This window comes from Enhydra lutris, unplaced genomic scaffold (assembly GCF_002288905.1).
Source record: "Enhydra lutris kenyoni isolate GAN:26980312 unplaced genomic scaffold, ASM228890v2 scaffoldscaffold46, whole genome shotgun sequence".
Lineage (NCBI taxonomy): Eukaryota > Metazoa > Chordata > Mammalia > Carnivora > Mustelidae > Enhydra > Enhydra lutris.
In genome coordinates, this window is record NW_019154130.1 from 520,549 (window position 1) to 536,681 (window position 16,133).

General features: G+C 57.1%; 1 protein-coding gene across 4 annotated transcripts in view; it reads left to right on the top strand.

The window, feature by feature from the left end:
• The window catches only part of LOC111156398 (RIMS binding protein 2), an 88,750-nt gene extending 75,349 nt beyond the window's left edge, over positions 1 to 13,401 (top strand). For 2 of the 4 annotated variants that reach the window (XM_022517253.1, XM_022517254.1), the window contains 6 exons: positions 798 to 982; positions 1,453 to 1,621; positions 5,113 to 5,213; positions 6,585 to 6,656; positions 9,927 to 10,061; positions 11,996 to 13,401. In XM_022517253.1, the coding sequence (XP_022372961.1) occupies positions 798 to 982; positions 1,453 to 1,621; positions 5,113 to 5,213; positions 6,585 to 6,656; positions 9,927 to 10,061; positions 11,996 to 12,184 (851 nt within the window). In that variant the 3' untranslated portion in view covers positions 12,185 to 13,401. Of the gene's footprint in view, positions 1 to 797; positions 983 to 1,452; positions 1,622 to 5,112; positions 5,214 to 6,584; positions 6,657 to 9,926; positions 10,062 to 10,524 lie in introns of all 4 variants that reach the window. The other 2 variants (XM_022517255.1, XM_022517257.1) reach the window with 2 other exon arrangements.
• The last annotated feature ends 2,732 nt before the right edge of the window (positions 13,402 to 16,133 follow it).

Consider the following 16,133-nt stretch of genomic DNA (forward strand, 5'->3'; position numbering starts at 1 on the left):
AATGCATCGCAATTGAATAAAAATACTGTAACTTTTCATATTCTCTGGGTGTCCTAATTAAGGAAACAGATTTAAAAAGACTTAAAAATAGAAAAATTATGTGGGTCCAGATGTAGTGAATTCAGGACCCTATGGTCAGCACGAGGAGGGCCTCCCGATGCTGATCCGTGACTCACAGGAGGAAGGAGCTGGGCACGGTTTCTCGCTGGATCATGGCTGGTCTTTGCTCCACTCGGGAGGATCCCATTCTGACCAGGGTGCTGTGACCTCCCCAAAGGTACCTTCAGCTCAGGTCATGATCCTGGAGTCCTGGGATCGAGCCCCGCATCCTGCTCCCTGCTCAGCGGGGAGCCTGCTTCTCCCTCTGCCGCTCCCCCTGCTTGTGCTTCTCTGACAAATAAATAAAATCTTAAAAAAACAACAAAAAAAAACCCCACAATTTTTGGAAGCCGGATGGTAGGTGGAGTTTTGTGAAAAATGCATTTGTCGCCACTGAAGTGTTGAGGCTAAGTGAGCACCCCAGACTTCCACTCACATGCGAATGCCTTTCGGTGACTGGGGTGGGGGCCGTCCCGCTGGCTCCGCTCCGCAGCGGATGGCCTGTCCTGCACTGGGTTTCCTGACCGCGGCTGCTTTTCCCGCCCATCCATGTCGATCTGTATCGCACCCGAAGATGTACAGACAGAAGTTCCAGTGCTGCTATCGAGCCATCTTCTAAACCGCGTTTCCTACAGCAGCACAGGTCTCTATGTCTGGGAGTCACCTAGCCCTCTGCCTTTGTTCCCCCCCGCTCCCAGACGAGTACAGCGAGCGGGACCGCCTTTCTCCAGACTTCTACGAAGAGTCGGAGACCGACCCAGGTGCCGAAGAGCTCCCGGCCCGGATCTTTGTGGCGCTTTTTGACTATGACCCCCTCACCATGTCCCCGAATCCAGATGCTGCTGAAGAAGAGCTTCCCTTTAAGGAAGGACAGGTCATCAAGGTGGGCGCCAGGCGGCGTGGGGGGCAGGGAAGGACGGTGCGGTCACCGTGCTGCAGCCCCTGAGCTCATCCCCAGGGCGGGCCTGTTCTGTCGCATCAGACAGTCAGCCGTAGGACCAGCAGACAGAAGGCTCGTGAGTCAGAAGCAGGGACCCCGGAGAGAGCCTGGTGCTCGGCCTCCTGGAGGAAGCCCGTGGCTACGGACGGGAGCACCGCTAGGGGGAGACTCAAAGTCCTCTCCGTGGGGTGGGGTTTCCTCACACACGCAAGGTGGAGCCGAACCCCGACCTGTGCCCCCCGCTGGGTGATGGGACCAGGGGGTTGTCCAGACCCTGGGGCGGAAGCTGGTTCCCCGGTGTGGCCGTGGGTCTGCAGGGCACGTGTCGGTGACGACGGGCTCTTCCCGCACATTCTGACAACGCACGGGAGACCCGGCATTCACACTGCCTCGACCTCTCGCCCCGGCTCCAGGTCTATGGTGACAAAGACGCGGACGGCTTCTACCGCGGGGAGACCTGTGCCCGGCTTGGCCTTATCCCTTGTAACATGGTCTCAGAAATCCAAGCCGACGATGAGGAGATGATGGACCAGCTTCTGAGACAAGGCTTCCTGCCTCTGAACACGCCTGTGGAGAAAATAGGTAAGAGACCACCCCCGGGTCGCCCCCGCCCCTGCTGGCAGGGCCGCTCTGGCCTTCCCCGGCCTCCCTGGCCTCCCCCGCCTCCCCCAGCCACGCCACCAGCCGGGAGCAGGAGCCGGTGTGGACAGGGTCCAGTCTGTGCCATTGCAAGGGAATCTGAAAATGAACCCGCACTGCACACCGGGTTATAACAGTCTTGCCTGCTTTGGGGACATTTACACGCCCAAATAGTTACGAAAACTCAAGATGATTTTCTAATGAAAGAGGAAGTGCAGCGTTGCTTACTAAAGGTCTGTCCCACCAGAAAATAGACTGCTTGCTTTCTGGCTGTTTCTGCATGTTGTGTCCCCTAAAACCGGTGCATTTATACCGTGACCCCCACGGTGCTGGTGTCAGGAAGCGAAGCCTCTGGGAGAAGCTGACGTTGTGACTGTGGAGCTCTCAGAGCGGCGTCAGGGCCCTCGCAAAGGAGGCTCCACGGGCGTCCCTCACCCCCTCTACCCTGCAAGGACAGGTGGGAAGACACCACCCATGAACCAGGACGCGGATCCTCCCCAGACCCGACTCTGCGGTGTCCCAGTCTCAGACTTCCAGCCCCCGGGGCCGTGAGGAGCGGCTGTGGGCCGTGTTCGGGCGGAAGGCACAGACCAGGACATCAGGGTCAGGGGTCTCACTGTGGGACGCGCCCTGGGCTCACCACCTGGACCCCATCATCTCTGTGGGGGATGGGCCGTGAGCGTCCGCCTGTCCCCAGTGCGGGGCACAGGGTGAGGAAGTCACCGCATGCTTTCCATTCGGGTGGACGTTCCTCATCCAAAAGGAAGAAAAGACTGTCCCCCGTCGTGTGGATGGAGGACACTCTCCTCTGTTTACCTTGACCCAGTTTGCAAGCAGCAGTGAGTACACAGTGGAACTATTTTCAGTGAATTTTCGCAGCGTTACAGTTATGATGTCTAATTTTGCGCACATGAGGGGGAAAATCTACATATTTCAGAGGCCTTTGCTTTCTCTACAAAGCTGGAGACAGGAAGATCTGCTTTATGTCATTCATGTTTTAGGTTTTAATACTTCAGAACATTAGGTTAATGTAGTTGCAAATCAGATTTCACAGACAAAATGCAGTGGCTCAAAGAATATGCATAATTTTAAGGATAATCACAAACTCAAGCAGAATGTTTCGACTCTTTGATATGAATGAACTCACAGTGTGAAGTCAGAGCCGCGTCTGAGAGCAGAGGCTTCTGGGAATATTCTGCCCCGATCAAGTCCACGAGCCTGAAGCTCTCTGAGCCCGATACCCCCCGACTCCCCTTCCGACGCCACCGGGCCTGGCTCCGCTCCCCACAGACCCAGTGAGCCCGCCTGGGCTCCGCTAGAAAGCAGTAGCTTGATTCAAGTTACCAAGTAGGTTGAATGTTTGTCTTATCGTCTTTTTCTAATTGTGACTTTTGAGGGAACCGGACTGAGGCACCGTGGGCCCTTCTAGCACTAGGAAGTGTCGCTGTCACCGCAGGCTGAGCCCGTGACCCCCGTGGCTGGGGCAGGACCCGGTGTCCGCCTCACAGCCGTCTTCTGACACCACATGTGGTGAGACAGGAGGAAACGGGGTACGCGCTGGAAAAGAAGACAAACTTTTTTCCAAGTCACGTGTGACATGAAAATTTACTTAGAGAATCTAGAACACAAGTTTCTAGAACCATGGAGGGAACTTAGCAAGGTCAACGGATACAAAAGCAATTGTTTTTCCAAATGTTAGCATGGAAAATTTGGAGTTGACGTTTAAGACATGATGTTATTTATGATGATGTAACAAAGACATGAGAAGGGAGGGGTTGGATGCAGCGGGCTCTGTGTGGGGGAGGCCACCAAGCCTGAGGACAGAATCCGAGGATTCCCCGCGGAAACAGACGTCATGTTCTGCACTGTGGGCAGTGAAGACGTCCAGCACCCCCAAACTGACGGACACACCCACAGGCTCATCCGTACGGACAGGACGTGCCCCTCCCCCTGCCCCAGTCCATGTCTGTGCGGATGGGACCTGCCCCCCGGGTCCATGTCTGTGCAGGGATCCGTGTAGAATCCGTGCACTAAATCAAATGTGTATGAAAAGGCAAAGGGACTGCAGTTGCCCGAGTGATTTTCTGAAAGCGCCGTGGAGGACACCATGGTGTGAGCAGGTTCTACGACCGGACACACAGGGGAACTGATGGAGACCCGGTAGTGTGGGCGGCCCAGGGCACCGCCATCCGTGCAACAGGGCAAATCCAGAAACAGACCGACGCCTGCAGTGTCCACAGAGTTTCAACCCAGGTAGGGGGCTCAACGGGGAAAGGACGGTCTCTTCTGTTATGGGTGCTGGACTCGGGCAGAGAAAAATGAAGCTTGGGCCGCACCCCTGCCAGACTCACAAAATGGACTCAGACTCGAACAGTCTGAAGTACAAAAACTAAGACCGTGAAACTTCTAGGAGAGGAGCTCCGTGGCCGTGGAGCCCTGATGTCTTTGACGCGACACTGAAACCAGGACACAGTAAAGCAAGAGACTGACGTCAGGCTCTTGAGCATCGAGTCGTTTCTAAACTGGAGAAACACAGCATGAAGAGAAGGAAGGGCGAGGCTCCGGGCTGGCCGCGAGGGTCCGCAGGTGACCCGGCCGAGGGGGACCCGGACTGGGGCACCCCGCGCTCGACTGCTCCACGACAGGAAAGCCAACGACCAGCGCCAGTGCGGGCCAGAGGCCCAAGAGCTCCTTTACCACGGAGGACTCGTGGATGGCGGACGAGCAGACGGAGAGCCGCCTAAGGGGACCCATGGTGTGCGGAGAAGCACCATGAGAAGCCCTGACGCCCCGCTGGGACGACCGTAGCAAGCGTGGGTTGGGGTGCGGGACCGGAGCCGCGTCCGCTGGGGCCGACCCCGTGGGGCGGGACTGCTCTGTCCGACAGGCGGCGGGTCCGTGGACAGCTGGACGCACAGTGCAGGCCGGCCGCCCCTCCTGCGTCCTCGCCCGGAGGACTGGAGCTCCCGTGCGTGCCCACAGCGGCCCGTGTGCTCATAGGGCCCTCACCGCACGCCGCTGAGATGGGGAAACTCAGGCGTCTTGCCCCCGGGGAGCGGGTGGAGTTGCTGCCTCGTCCACCCGGGGGAGCTGCCCCCCAGCGGCGAAGGCTGCACCGCAGACACACAGTCCCACAAGGGGCTGTGATCTCTGATTTCAGAGGATCCCAGCTTCGTCTCGGCCTCCCTGTCGGACGGACGCATCGGGGGAGGGAAGCGTCCTCATTGCTGGGGTGGGGGGCGGGCAGAGCAAACCCACGAGAACGCGCAGCTCAGGGCGACCGGCCGCACAGCCAGGGCTTCGCGGGGCCTGGAGAGGGCGGTAGTCCGGTCCCGCTGGCCCCGTGGGCCCTGTGGCCCTGGGGACGAGGGAGCGGGGGCGGCACTCCTTGTGGAGTAACCATGACGGCTTTCTCCTCCTCACGATGTCAACAGAGAGAAGCAGAAGCAGCGGCAGGCACCCAGGGGCGACGCGGAGGGTGGTGGCGCTGTATGACTACGACCCCAGAGAGAGCTCGCCCAACATCGACGTGGAGGTACGTGCCCAGAGTGGCTTCCCCGCGGCTCACGGCCAGTCCCCGGGCCTCTCCCCGCATAGCAGCCTGTGGGCCATGGGACCCGGCCTCCCCGCTTCTCTGGAAGGGTCTATGTGTGCAGTAAATGGTGTGAGGGAGCTGGGCCGGAGGAGACAGGGAAGGGGCACCGCGGCTGACCAGCCTGGTCGCTGCCGCGGTCCAGGGTCCCGTGCGGGAGGCCGTGGGAGGAGCCATCTGCCGTCCTCGGCCCCGGGTGACAGCCCGGAGTGTCTTCTGGAAGAGAATTAACATCTGCGGTGTGGGGGCCTGGAGAGAGAGCAGAGCTATAAGCGGCCCCACCCTCCAGGCAGAAGCTGAGGGACAGGTCCCGTGTCCTCCACACACGTGGCCTGGGCCGGTGTGGCCCTCGGCACCCTGGGAGGCAGAAGGGACCCCCTCCAGAGCTGACAGGCTAGGTGCTCAGCCTGTGCACCTGCTTTCTCAGGCGACAAGCGGTGTCCGCATCTGTCACCCCCAGTTTCTCTTGTGCCCCATGTGCTCCCAGCGTGTGGTTCGGATTCAAAGCAGGCTCTGCAAACATTGCTACGCGGACCCGATTCATAAGGGACATGTGGTGGCCTGAGAGGTCATCGCCCTTCCCTTGTCCTCACATTCAGAGATAAGCCGGCACGTGATTTTGTCCGTGTGCCCGTCCGTGTGCCCGTGTCTAGGCAGGTGCCTGGCACGTCGCGTGCACTTTGTAGACAGAGAGTAATTGAGTAAAGGCTTTTCGCACTCAGTGCAGGGACATTTATGTGACGGTCCTGATGCTGCAGAGGACCCTTCCCTGACCTTCTGGTTTTTCAAGTTAACTCTTCGAGTCGTTTTATTTTTTTAAAGATTTTATTTGAGAGAGAGAGAGAGAGAGAGAGAGCACGGGCCGGGTGAGGGGCAAAGGGAGAAGCAGGCTCCCTGCTGAGCAGGGAGTCAGATGCGGGGCTCGATCCCACGACCCCGGGATCATGACCTGAGCCAAAGGCAGCCCCTCCACCACCTGAGTCCCCAGGCGTCCCCACTTTGACAAGTTTTAAACAAGAACTATGGTGGCGGGAGGACGTAGCCGTTGTTGTGAGCTCTGGCCGGGAATGGCGTGCGTGGTGCGTGGCTGGGAGGTGGCCGCAGCCTGAGCTGTTCTACCCCTGCGTCCCCGGGGCGCCGTGTACAGAAGCACTGGCCGGCTTCCTACCCTTCCTCCCTGGGTGAGCGGAAGAGCAGGTCAACCCCAAAATGATGAGAAAAAAGAAATCCTTAGAGCAATCGTGAGGACCTTTTCAAAGAAAACCAGCTGCTCTGTACCGAAGGTGTCGCTAGCCTGACGTTCTGTCCCCGCAGGCAGAGCTCACGTTTTGCACCGGAGACATCATTACCGTTTTCGGGGAGATCGATGAAGACGGCTTTTATTACGTAAGTGTCTGAAACGTCAGGGCTCTGCATCTTGCTCACTCTGTGTGTCTGCTTCTGCGTGTGTCCTTGCCCCTGAGATGAGGTACGAGCTTCCGACGGCTTTCAGGAAGGTCCCTGTCTCTGGGGCTCGTCTGGTGCAGGAAGGGGGCCTGTGAGCGTCTCCGGCCTCCTTCTCCGAGGGGGCACGTGCCGTGTCCACAGGCTGCAGACAGAGGACACGTACTCACGTTCTTCGTCTAAAGGTGTCTTCCGTCTACACGTGTCCCAGCTGAACTCTCTGGTTGTTTATAAGGTGGACGTTTGGGGCAGGAGAGGAAGGAATACAAACAGGCCACGTTGTTACTTAATCCTCCCCAGCAGAGTGTGCAAGTCCGCCCTGACCTTCCTCCCAGCTGACGGCCGTCGGCAGCCGGGACCGGGCTCTGGGCAAGGGCTCCTGGCTCAAGGCCCGGGGGGCGGGGGGCAGCCTCCTTCCTTTACGCTGCCGACAGTTCCTGAGGAAAAGAGAGAGAGAATGCTGACCGGCTCATCTTCGTGCTTCACGGCAGCCCCAGGCCCAAGCGCACGGGGCCGCCGAGGAGCTGGCTGGCCGGCCTGGGGGTGCCCGCTGCAGGGACGCTTGGGGACAGGGCCCCCACCGTGCACCAGGGGCCCCACCTTCCCCATGACCCCCATCTTCTTTAGTCAGAACAGCTGGAAACCGTCCAGTCCTGCTAAGGCAGGTTTTCCTTCGAGTCAGACGAGTTCACAGCCTGCGGGGAATCCGAGCTTGGGATCGTGGCAGGTCCGTGTCCGGCGGGGCTGCGCCGGCCCGTTTCTTTCCAGATGAGAGTACGGGCTCTGTGAGTGATCAGACGTCAGGCTTTCTGTCCTGCCGAGGGCCCGAGGGGGCGGGTGAGGGAGGTGGGAGCCCCCGAGGCTGAGACACAGGCTCGGGCTGGTCCAGGTGGCAGAGGGAGGTGGATGGAAGCTGCCTCGGTACCTCCCAGAGCGCAGGTCGTCAGTTGGGGTGAGGGCCTCATCCAAGAAGATGCCCAGATTCTGCCCCGGGTGATGGGTGCCGTGGGGGCCCTTGGAAACACGGGCACGAGTGAGGGAAGGATGCGCTTTGGAAAATACTGAGCTTAAGGCTGGGAGGAGGACCTCCGAGCTTCTCCACGATGGGTAGGGATCTGTGCCATTGAGTCTGGAAGATTCTGACGGCCACGTCGGACACAGCAGCATGTGGTGGAAGGGACGGCCGTGAGGCAGTCAGTGCACTTCTCACGAGGCGTTAGCAAGACGGCATGGGAAGCCCCGAAGAACCAGAGGGGGAGAGTAAACGTGCAGGCGGGTCTGCCCCCCGTGCCGCTCGGGGAGCCTGGAGAGGGGGTTGGTCTGCATGTGTGCGTGCGCGGGATGGTCCCGGGCTGCGTGCCCACGGGCCCCGTGAGCTGAACGTGGCGCCACTGGGGCTGTGAGGCTGAGGCTGGGCGTTTTCCCACCACATGGTCCCCAGCCCCAAACCCATGACGCCACGTGGCCTGATGTCTGGGCCCACGGACGTTAGTGTGTCTGCTTGTGGATGTGATTCTTGACCTTGGATGTGGCAGAAATCCCCAGGGACACTTGTGGTGGTGACCCAGTCACAGTATGTCATGTGGCCGCCACCGTCCGCCTCCAGGGCACCTTCCCTCCTGCCAGCCGGAAGTGCCACCCGCAGTGAACACCAGACACTCTTCACCCCTCGTGTCCCCAGCCCCCCGTCTCCTCCCCATCCCCATGAACCTGCTCCGTACCTGCTTTTGGGGCCTCACACACGAGGACTTTTCTCACGCCTGCCCGACCTCACGGAGCAGAACGTCGGAGCGCAGGTCCGCCTCCCCTTCCCTCTCAAGGCCCAAGACGACTCCCCGCTGGGTGCGCACGAGGGGGGCGTCCCCTGTGCACCCGTCAGTGGATGCTCGCACGCTCGGCCCCTGTGAATAACAGCGATAAATGTGGTCGGCTAACACGTCCCTCAGTCCTTCTGCCGAGGCTTTCGGGTCTCGGCCCCACAGAGTCGCTGGGGCCGCGGTAATTCTGTTTGACTTTCTGAGGGTCCGCCCCCAGCAGCGGCCCCGCTTCTCACCGCCCAGCAGGGGCACGAGGGCTCCGGATCCCCCCCCGTTCTCAGCAGCTCTCTTGTCTGTGGTTTTGTTTTTAAACTGTTGTTGGTTTGTGTCTGGAGTCGCCGTCCTAAGGGGTGTGAGGAGGTGTCTTGTGCTTCTGATCTCCGTTTCCCTAGGATGCTCGTGTTAGCTCACATGGAGCGTCTTTCCACGTGCTTTTGGCCGTTTGAGTGTCTTTTTGCGGGGAAACAGTGGTGCGGGTCGTTTGCCCATCATTTCCTCGGGGTCTTGTGCTGAGCTCCTGATGTGTTCTGGACACGAGCCCCTCGTAGATGAGCAGCTGGCGGACGTTCTCCCATCCATCCTGTGCATTCCCTCCCTACCCTGGTGGCTCTGTCCTAGTCATGACAGAGAAGCCTGCGTGTCTCATGCTGGCATTCCCTAGGCTTATAAGCGGAGCAACGGACTCCTGGGAAGTCCGGGGCTGGCCATTCTGGGACTTGGTTTTGGACACAGGCATTGGGGGGCACTGGGGAAGAAGTGACGTGACGGCTGTGACCCGCTGGGTCCGGATGTCTTGTGGATGGTGATCTTAACTATGTACCTGTGTAGAGACGTGAGAGAAGGTTCTGGAAGGGAGAAGACGAACCTGAAGCAGTATCACCTCTGAGGAGGTGTGAACACTTTCGTGTCCCCCATATTGTTTGGCTCTTTATAATGAGACTGTGAGCGTGCATAAGACGGACCCGTAGCCGTCCCCCAGTGCACACGCCAGACCACCCGCTGGCCTCGGGAGGGGGTCCGTCCGTGGTCAATGCATCTGCTCGAGTGAGGTCTCTTTAAAAGCTCCCTGGGGATGCTAAGGCCAGCCACGGCCGCCCCACGGGCTGGTCCTGAGGCCTGGTTCCTGGGAGCCACGTGAGCCCCGGGGCGAAAACCCATGTTGTCATCCAGCCAGGCCAGATGCAGAGCTCGGGGAAGGGACCCTGTCCCCCTGAGCGCGTCCCGAGCTCGCTGTTCTGGCCAGGGTAGTTTGGGGACACTGCCACCCCTGTGAGTCCTTCCACGTTTGAACAAGGGCAGACCCTCGCAGGCGACTGGCCCCAGTGCTCCGCTCCCACGGTGAGGGCAAGAAGGAGATGTTGGGAAAATTGAGTAATTCCTTCTGCTGTGTTTTTAGGGGGAACTTAACGGGCAGAAAGGCCTTGTACCTTCAAACTTTCTGGAAGAAGTGCCTGACGACGTGGAGGTCTATCTGTCTGACGCTCCGTGCCACTACTCCCGGGACACGCCGGTGCGCTCCAAGGCAAAACGGGTAAGCGGACGCCCCCGGCGCCTCTGACGCCTGCCCCCGGCCACACTCGCTCCCGCACCCCCTCGCGCGCACACGTCGGCCGCTGGGCCCGGAAGCCCACGCCCTCCCCCCGGGGTTGTGCCTCAACATCTCACTTTGACTTACCTGTTTCACAAAACCTGCCCCTCTCGACTCTAACCCGTCTGCCTTTCCTCACGAAGGGACTCCCCGTCCCGCCCCGTAGACGCACATCCCGGCTGGGGTGAGAGTGGAGGGGACGGCCAGTCCCTCTGTCCCTCGGCCCCGCTAGGGTTTCCGTGCTCGTAGCAGAGACCAGAGGTTGCCTCCGGCGTAGTTAACTAGTGGACGACACCCACGTGTAGTCTCGCATTTTTTTTTTTAATCTCATCACTGCCAGTTTTTCTATATTCTATTTTTATATATATATATATTTTTATTTCTTTGCTCATCTGCTTGGAAACAGAAGAAGAGTGTTCATTTCACACCTTAATCAGGCCCCGTAGCCTTCACGTAAGTGAGCAACTGAAGATACCACAGGTAGCGCCCGCCCGCGGCCCCGGCGGACTCGCGCGGAGGCCTCCCTGTGGGCGCGCACACAAAAGAAATATGTCTCAGAACACGACAAAACAGAACAGAGCCCCTGGGCCTCGGACAGCAGGCTGTTCCTCGGCCTCGGCTGTAAAGGCACCGATTTTGTAGCCCAGTCCTCCTCATTTCTCATTTCCCACTGCCCGCATCATTTCAGACGGTTTCGAAGGCCAACCTTGGGAACATATTTCTTGCGAGGCTCATTGTCTGTTCCCGTAGAGAATGCTGCAGCGTCTCCTCGTGACGAACGCTGTGCATTGCATTGTTAGCCGCTCGTGGGGAAAACAAAAGCACAACTAGACACCATGTTTACTCCGGGACACGCTCCTGTGAAAACACAGAGCCCGAGCCGAGGAGGGGGAGCGCTGGGCGCGCGGAGTCGGCTCTGACACGCCCGCCCCCCCCCCAGCCGCGGGCGTGACCCCCGCGGCCGGGCTGCGGCGAGTCCGAGTCCGTGCGTGTGCCGGGCGGCTCCTCGGGGGCGGCAATGCAATGCTCTGCTTGCTCGGCCGAGAGCCGCAGCGGCCGCGGGGCCTTAGACGGGGCGGACGGTATCTTCAGGTGTGCGTGGGATGCTTTCCTAGCTGTTTTCCATCGGAACTAGACCTTGATTCTAAATCCAAGCAAGCTTGAAGCCCTTGGCTCCCCTCGTGTGCCTGACGCAGGGCTTGGCGTGGAGAGGCGTGGAGGGGCGAGGGGGTGAGGGCCGAGCCCTGGGGCCAGCGAGCCCGCCCCGCCGTCCGGAGGTGCCCGGTGCGCTCTCTGGACACAAGCCCATCTCCGGCCACCGGGGAGTCTCGCGAGCACGCAATAAGGGCCTTTAAGCTTCCTTCGATTGTGATAGAGGTTCATTTTAGTTTTTTTTCCTTTCAACCGGTGTGTGCCGTCTGCTATGGCGTGACTCACGTCCCCAGGAATGCCCCCGACCAGACCACCCTCCCTGTACCCCGGTCGCTCTCAGACCCACAAGCCCCCTTTCAGAACCTTGGCTTTCAAGATTACTGATGGGTCCTCAGCCAGTTTCACTGTAACCTAATTTAAGGGAACTTCTGCTCCCCACCCCCCCACCCCGCCCCCACACCTCCGCTTTGGGTCTTAATTTACGAAGTAAATTACTACCTAGCTTTGTTTTGCCAAAGCTGCGGCCTTCCCCCTCCCCCGAAGACAAAGCAGCCGCAGCCCCCCCCTCGCAGGGAGGCTGCGGGGAGGGTGCGCGTGCTCGTGGCATCCTTGACCCCTGAGGGAAGCCACGAGCCCCCCTTCCCTTCCCTGGCGGGGGACGGGGCCGTGTGGTATAAGCGATGTGGTCGGTGCTCGCGACTCAACTGTCCCACTGTGCCTACTAGGTTCCTCCTGAGGGTTCAGGTACAACAAGGAGAGCGCCATCCCCCACAGCCCATCTCCATTCGGGGTCACCTCCGCCATCCATGGGTACTGGTAGTCCTGGGAGAGGCAGGGAAATGTCCTCGAAAAAGAAAAAGGGGCTGCTTTCCAAAGGCAAGAAACTGCTGAAAAAGCTGGGTGCGGTGAAATGACCATGCGCTTCCGGACGACCCCCCAGTCCGTGTCGTTCTCTTTAATCCCAAACTAGGGCTTTCAGTGACTCAAGTACTTCCTAAAAACACACTCTTCTCCCCTGACACCAGTAGAGAAATGCTCTTTGCACTACCGTCCACTGTAAGCCTCCCTCGAGGACAAAGAGCTGCTGGGGCCCCTCCCTGCCCGCGAGCCCAGCGCCCGCGCCCTTGCCGGCGGCCTGCCGGGTGGCGGCGTCTCCGAGCGCACGGGGGCCAGTAGCTCTTTGTGGCTCGCTCCCCGCCCCGTGCTGCCGGCCTCTGTGCCCTTGTCATCCGCCCTCAGAGGAATGGTTTCCACCTCGACCCCGTTTCCGAACGCTTGCCTCGCGACGCATTAACTCACTTTAACTCTGGTCTTGAACTTCTAGTTTAACTGCCTTGATGTTCGGCCTTAGAAATGCCCCGTGTTCTGTACTGTCTAATAAAATCTACCGTGTCTGCTTTGTACGTGTCGTGCTTTCAGTGCTCCTCCCCCCCAGACACAGGGCTCTGAGGTCAGGGGTGCAGGCCGTGCACTTGCACACCCCGGCGTCCCGCCTCTCCCAGAGCGAGCCGGGCAACACCCAGAACACGTTTCCTTAACTCAGATCATTCAAGATTAGAAAGGGAGCGAGAGGGTCGCCCCGTTTGGAGAAGTTCCCGCTCCTCCAGCCCTGCCAGCAAGTGAGGAAGCGCTCCTGGCTCCCAGTGTCACACCCCGTGGCCCGTGTCCCACACCACACGCCACACGCCACACGCACACACCCCGCCGCGAGCAGAGCACGGGGAGCGGCCCCCACAAGGCACACGCCACGCCCACAGCCCCTCAAGTTCAGTCCGTCCCCCATGGCTCTACCCCAGGCAGACTACACCGCGGGCACTTGACCGAGACTGACAAGGTCACCGGCAGGCGTATGGGATTGGTTACTCTTTTGTAATTCTTGTCCACTTGTAAAGTGTTTTTACTCTTTATACATACTTTTCAGACTGCCTTTCTTTTGTAATTTATGGAAGGTTTATAAATGAATGACCAAGCTTTTCCCATTGTGTCTTCAAAACTCTGTTGTAAACTGTAAGCTTTCAGTCTGTGGTTCTTTTATTAAAAGGAAATCAGTCCGCGTGTGGCCCAGTACCGTGTGCGCGTGCATGTGTGCACTTAGTGTAAGATTTTTTCTAGAAATAAAATTTGTTATTTTATACAATGCCATGTTCTCTGTGTCTGTTTGAAACCGTTTTTATCGGTGCAGCCTTGCGGGATTCCTTTCTCCTTTCTCCCATGCGCGAAAGACAAACTCAATATCCGTGCCTTTTCTGGCCCTCCCTTTTCCCCCTAAAAATGGTTGTGACCAGCACTCAGGGAGTCACTCACAAACTGCGTCCCCCTCACATGGCTGGTGACAGCTGCTCAGGCGAACGGAGCTGCAATGAGGCCTCAAGGGTGAGGTCGAGCCGTGTTTGTCCTGTTTTCCTCTGACACTTTTACGGTTCAGGCGGCGCGAACAGAGCAGACTGCGCGGTCTCATCCCCCTGTGAGATCTGCCACGGCCAATCCCACGCGGCCAGGGCGGGAAGGTCAGAGGGTCCATCACGCAAGATGAATCAACTTTGAAGAACTAAGGTAAAAAAAAAAAAAAAAAGATGCTAGATCAAATGGAAGGTCTTAAAAAAAAAAATTCCACTTTAAGTAATACTGACATAAGAAATGAAGGTCCCCACGATGGCGTGAATGCACTTTATGCCGCTAATATGTTCAAAGATGGTCGGAATAGTAAATTTCCTTACATAAACTTTACCACAGTAAAAAAAAAAAAAAAAAAAAAAAATAATAATAATAATAATAATAATTTCCCAAAAATAAAAAAAGAGCAAAGGTGGCCCGGACTCATGTTTCTCTAAATCCTTAAAAATATTTAGAAATTTCCCAGAACATGGAGGCAGACCCAAATGTAGGCAGACCCAAAGCGATAAGGAGGGCACTTCGCTTCGGTGACTACTACTGAACACTTGTGCATTCCAGGATGCCAACTGTATACAACTTCTAGAGAGACGACGACTACCGCCGCTCCTGAGGCCAGCAGTGTCCCCGGCAAAGCCAGACGAAGACGTGACCAGGAATCCACAGACCAGGAGCACCAGGAATTCTTTAAAAACCCTTAATTAAATAGTAGCAGACGAAATCCAGCAATGTAGAAAAAGGCTGAGTGGTGCACTGGACCCGGCTGTGGCTCATCCCAGGAATGAAGGCGCCTTAACTTTCTGAGTAAAAGGCCAACACCCCTTACGGTACCAGTGGAACAGAAGACACCGTCTGTCCTTTGATGCAGGGAAAAGCGCTGGACAAAGTTCGATCTCTGTTCAGGAAACAAGGCAAAGAAAGGAATTCGTCTCAACTTGATGGAGTTAGCAGCCAAGACCGTGCTTAACGGTGGACGTCCGGCCGCATCCCGCTTCCCGTCCGGGCCAGCGCAAGGCCGTCCGCTTGGCCGCTTGGCGCAACGCGGCACGTGCCGCACCTGAGAGCATCAGCGTGGTAAGGAGAGAGAAGGGCTACGCTTTGGGAAGGAAGAAGCGAAACGGTCTTTGCAGAGGACGCGGTTGTGTATTTGGAAAGTGCTGAGACAGCTACAAGGTGCTGCTGGGACCCAGAAGTGGATTTGGCAAGGTGACAGCCCCCGAGGTCGACACACGCAGCTCGCTGCTATTTCTGTGAGCTAGCAGGGAAAAATGAGAACAGAAATTAAAACACAAATGGAAGCGGTAGAATAATCAAAAATACAGGTAATTCGTTATATTAGCATCAAAACCACAATGTACTTAAGAGATAAGTTTAACAAAATACGAGCCAGACCTGTGTGCTGAAAACCAGAGAGCCCTGCCTAGAAATGAAAGGCTCTTAAGCAGAGATACACAGAACACGTTTGTGGTTTAGAAGATGTAATATTCTTAAATTCCTGATTTCCCCCCCAAGTAGATCTGTCGATTCAGTGAGATGCCAGTCAAAATCCCAATGGGCTTTGCTAGAAATTGATGAGCTGATTTTAAAAATGATGCAGAAATGCAAATGACCTGTGATCACCGGGGTGGTTTTGAAAAAGACGAACGAAAAGTCAGAAGACTCCCATGGCCTGATTTTGAGACTTTAAGGCCACGGCTATCAAGACAGTGTTGTCGTTGTGTAAAATGTGGACATTGAAGTCACTGGAACAAACCAGACGGTCCAGAAGTGCACACAGAGACATGTGGCACGTTCCTCCGTAGCAAAGGTGCCAAGGTAGGTCAGCCGGGGAAAGAAACACGGTGTTTTCTGGAAATGTGGCAGAAAGAGCTAATTATTGATGGGAGGAAACCGGCCCTTATCTCACGCGGCACACAAAAATTAATTCCAAACACGATCACAGTTCTAAATGAAAAAGTTGAAACACTAAAGCTTCTAGAAGAAAATGGAAAAATTTGGCCAGAGAGATGTCTTATATAGGACACAAAAAGCACAAACAAAAAAACCCATAAAACAAAAAACAAACAAAAAAACCCCTGATAATTGGATTTCATCAAATTTAAAAACGTCTTGGGGTGCCTGGGTGGTTCGGGTTAAGTGTCTGCCTTCGGCTCAGGTCATGATCTCAGGGTCCTGGGATCGAGCCCCGTATCGGGCTCCTTGCGCACCGGGGAGCCTGCTTTTCCCTCTGCCTCTGCCTCCTTCTCTGCCTGCTTGTGATCTCTCTGTCAAATAAATAAATAAAATATTTTTAAAAATAAAATAAAATTCTATTAAAGCAAGAGAGAGCGTCCCACGCAGGCGTAGCCGTGGAGGTGCTGAGCTCAGACGCCTTACAGGGCAGAGCAGGAGGGCGCGCCCCGCGGAAACCGCCGTCAGCTTCTCACACGGTCAGAGACGCTCCGCGTACAGATCTAACGTCTCCGCACGCTC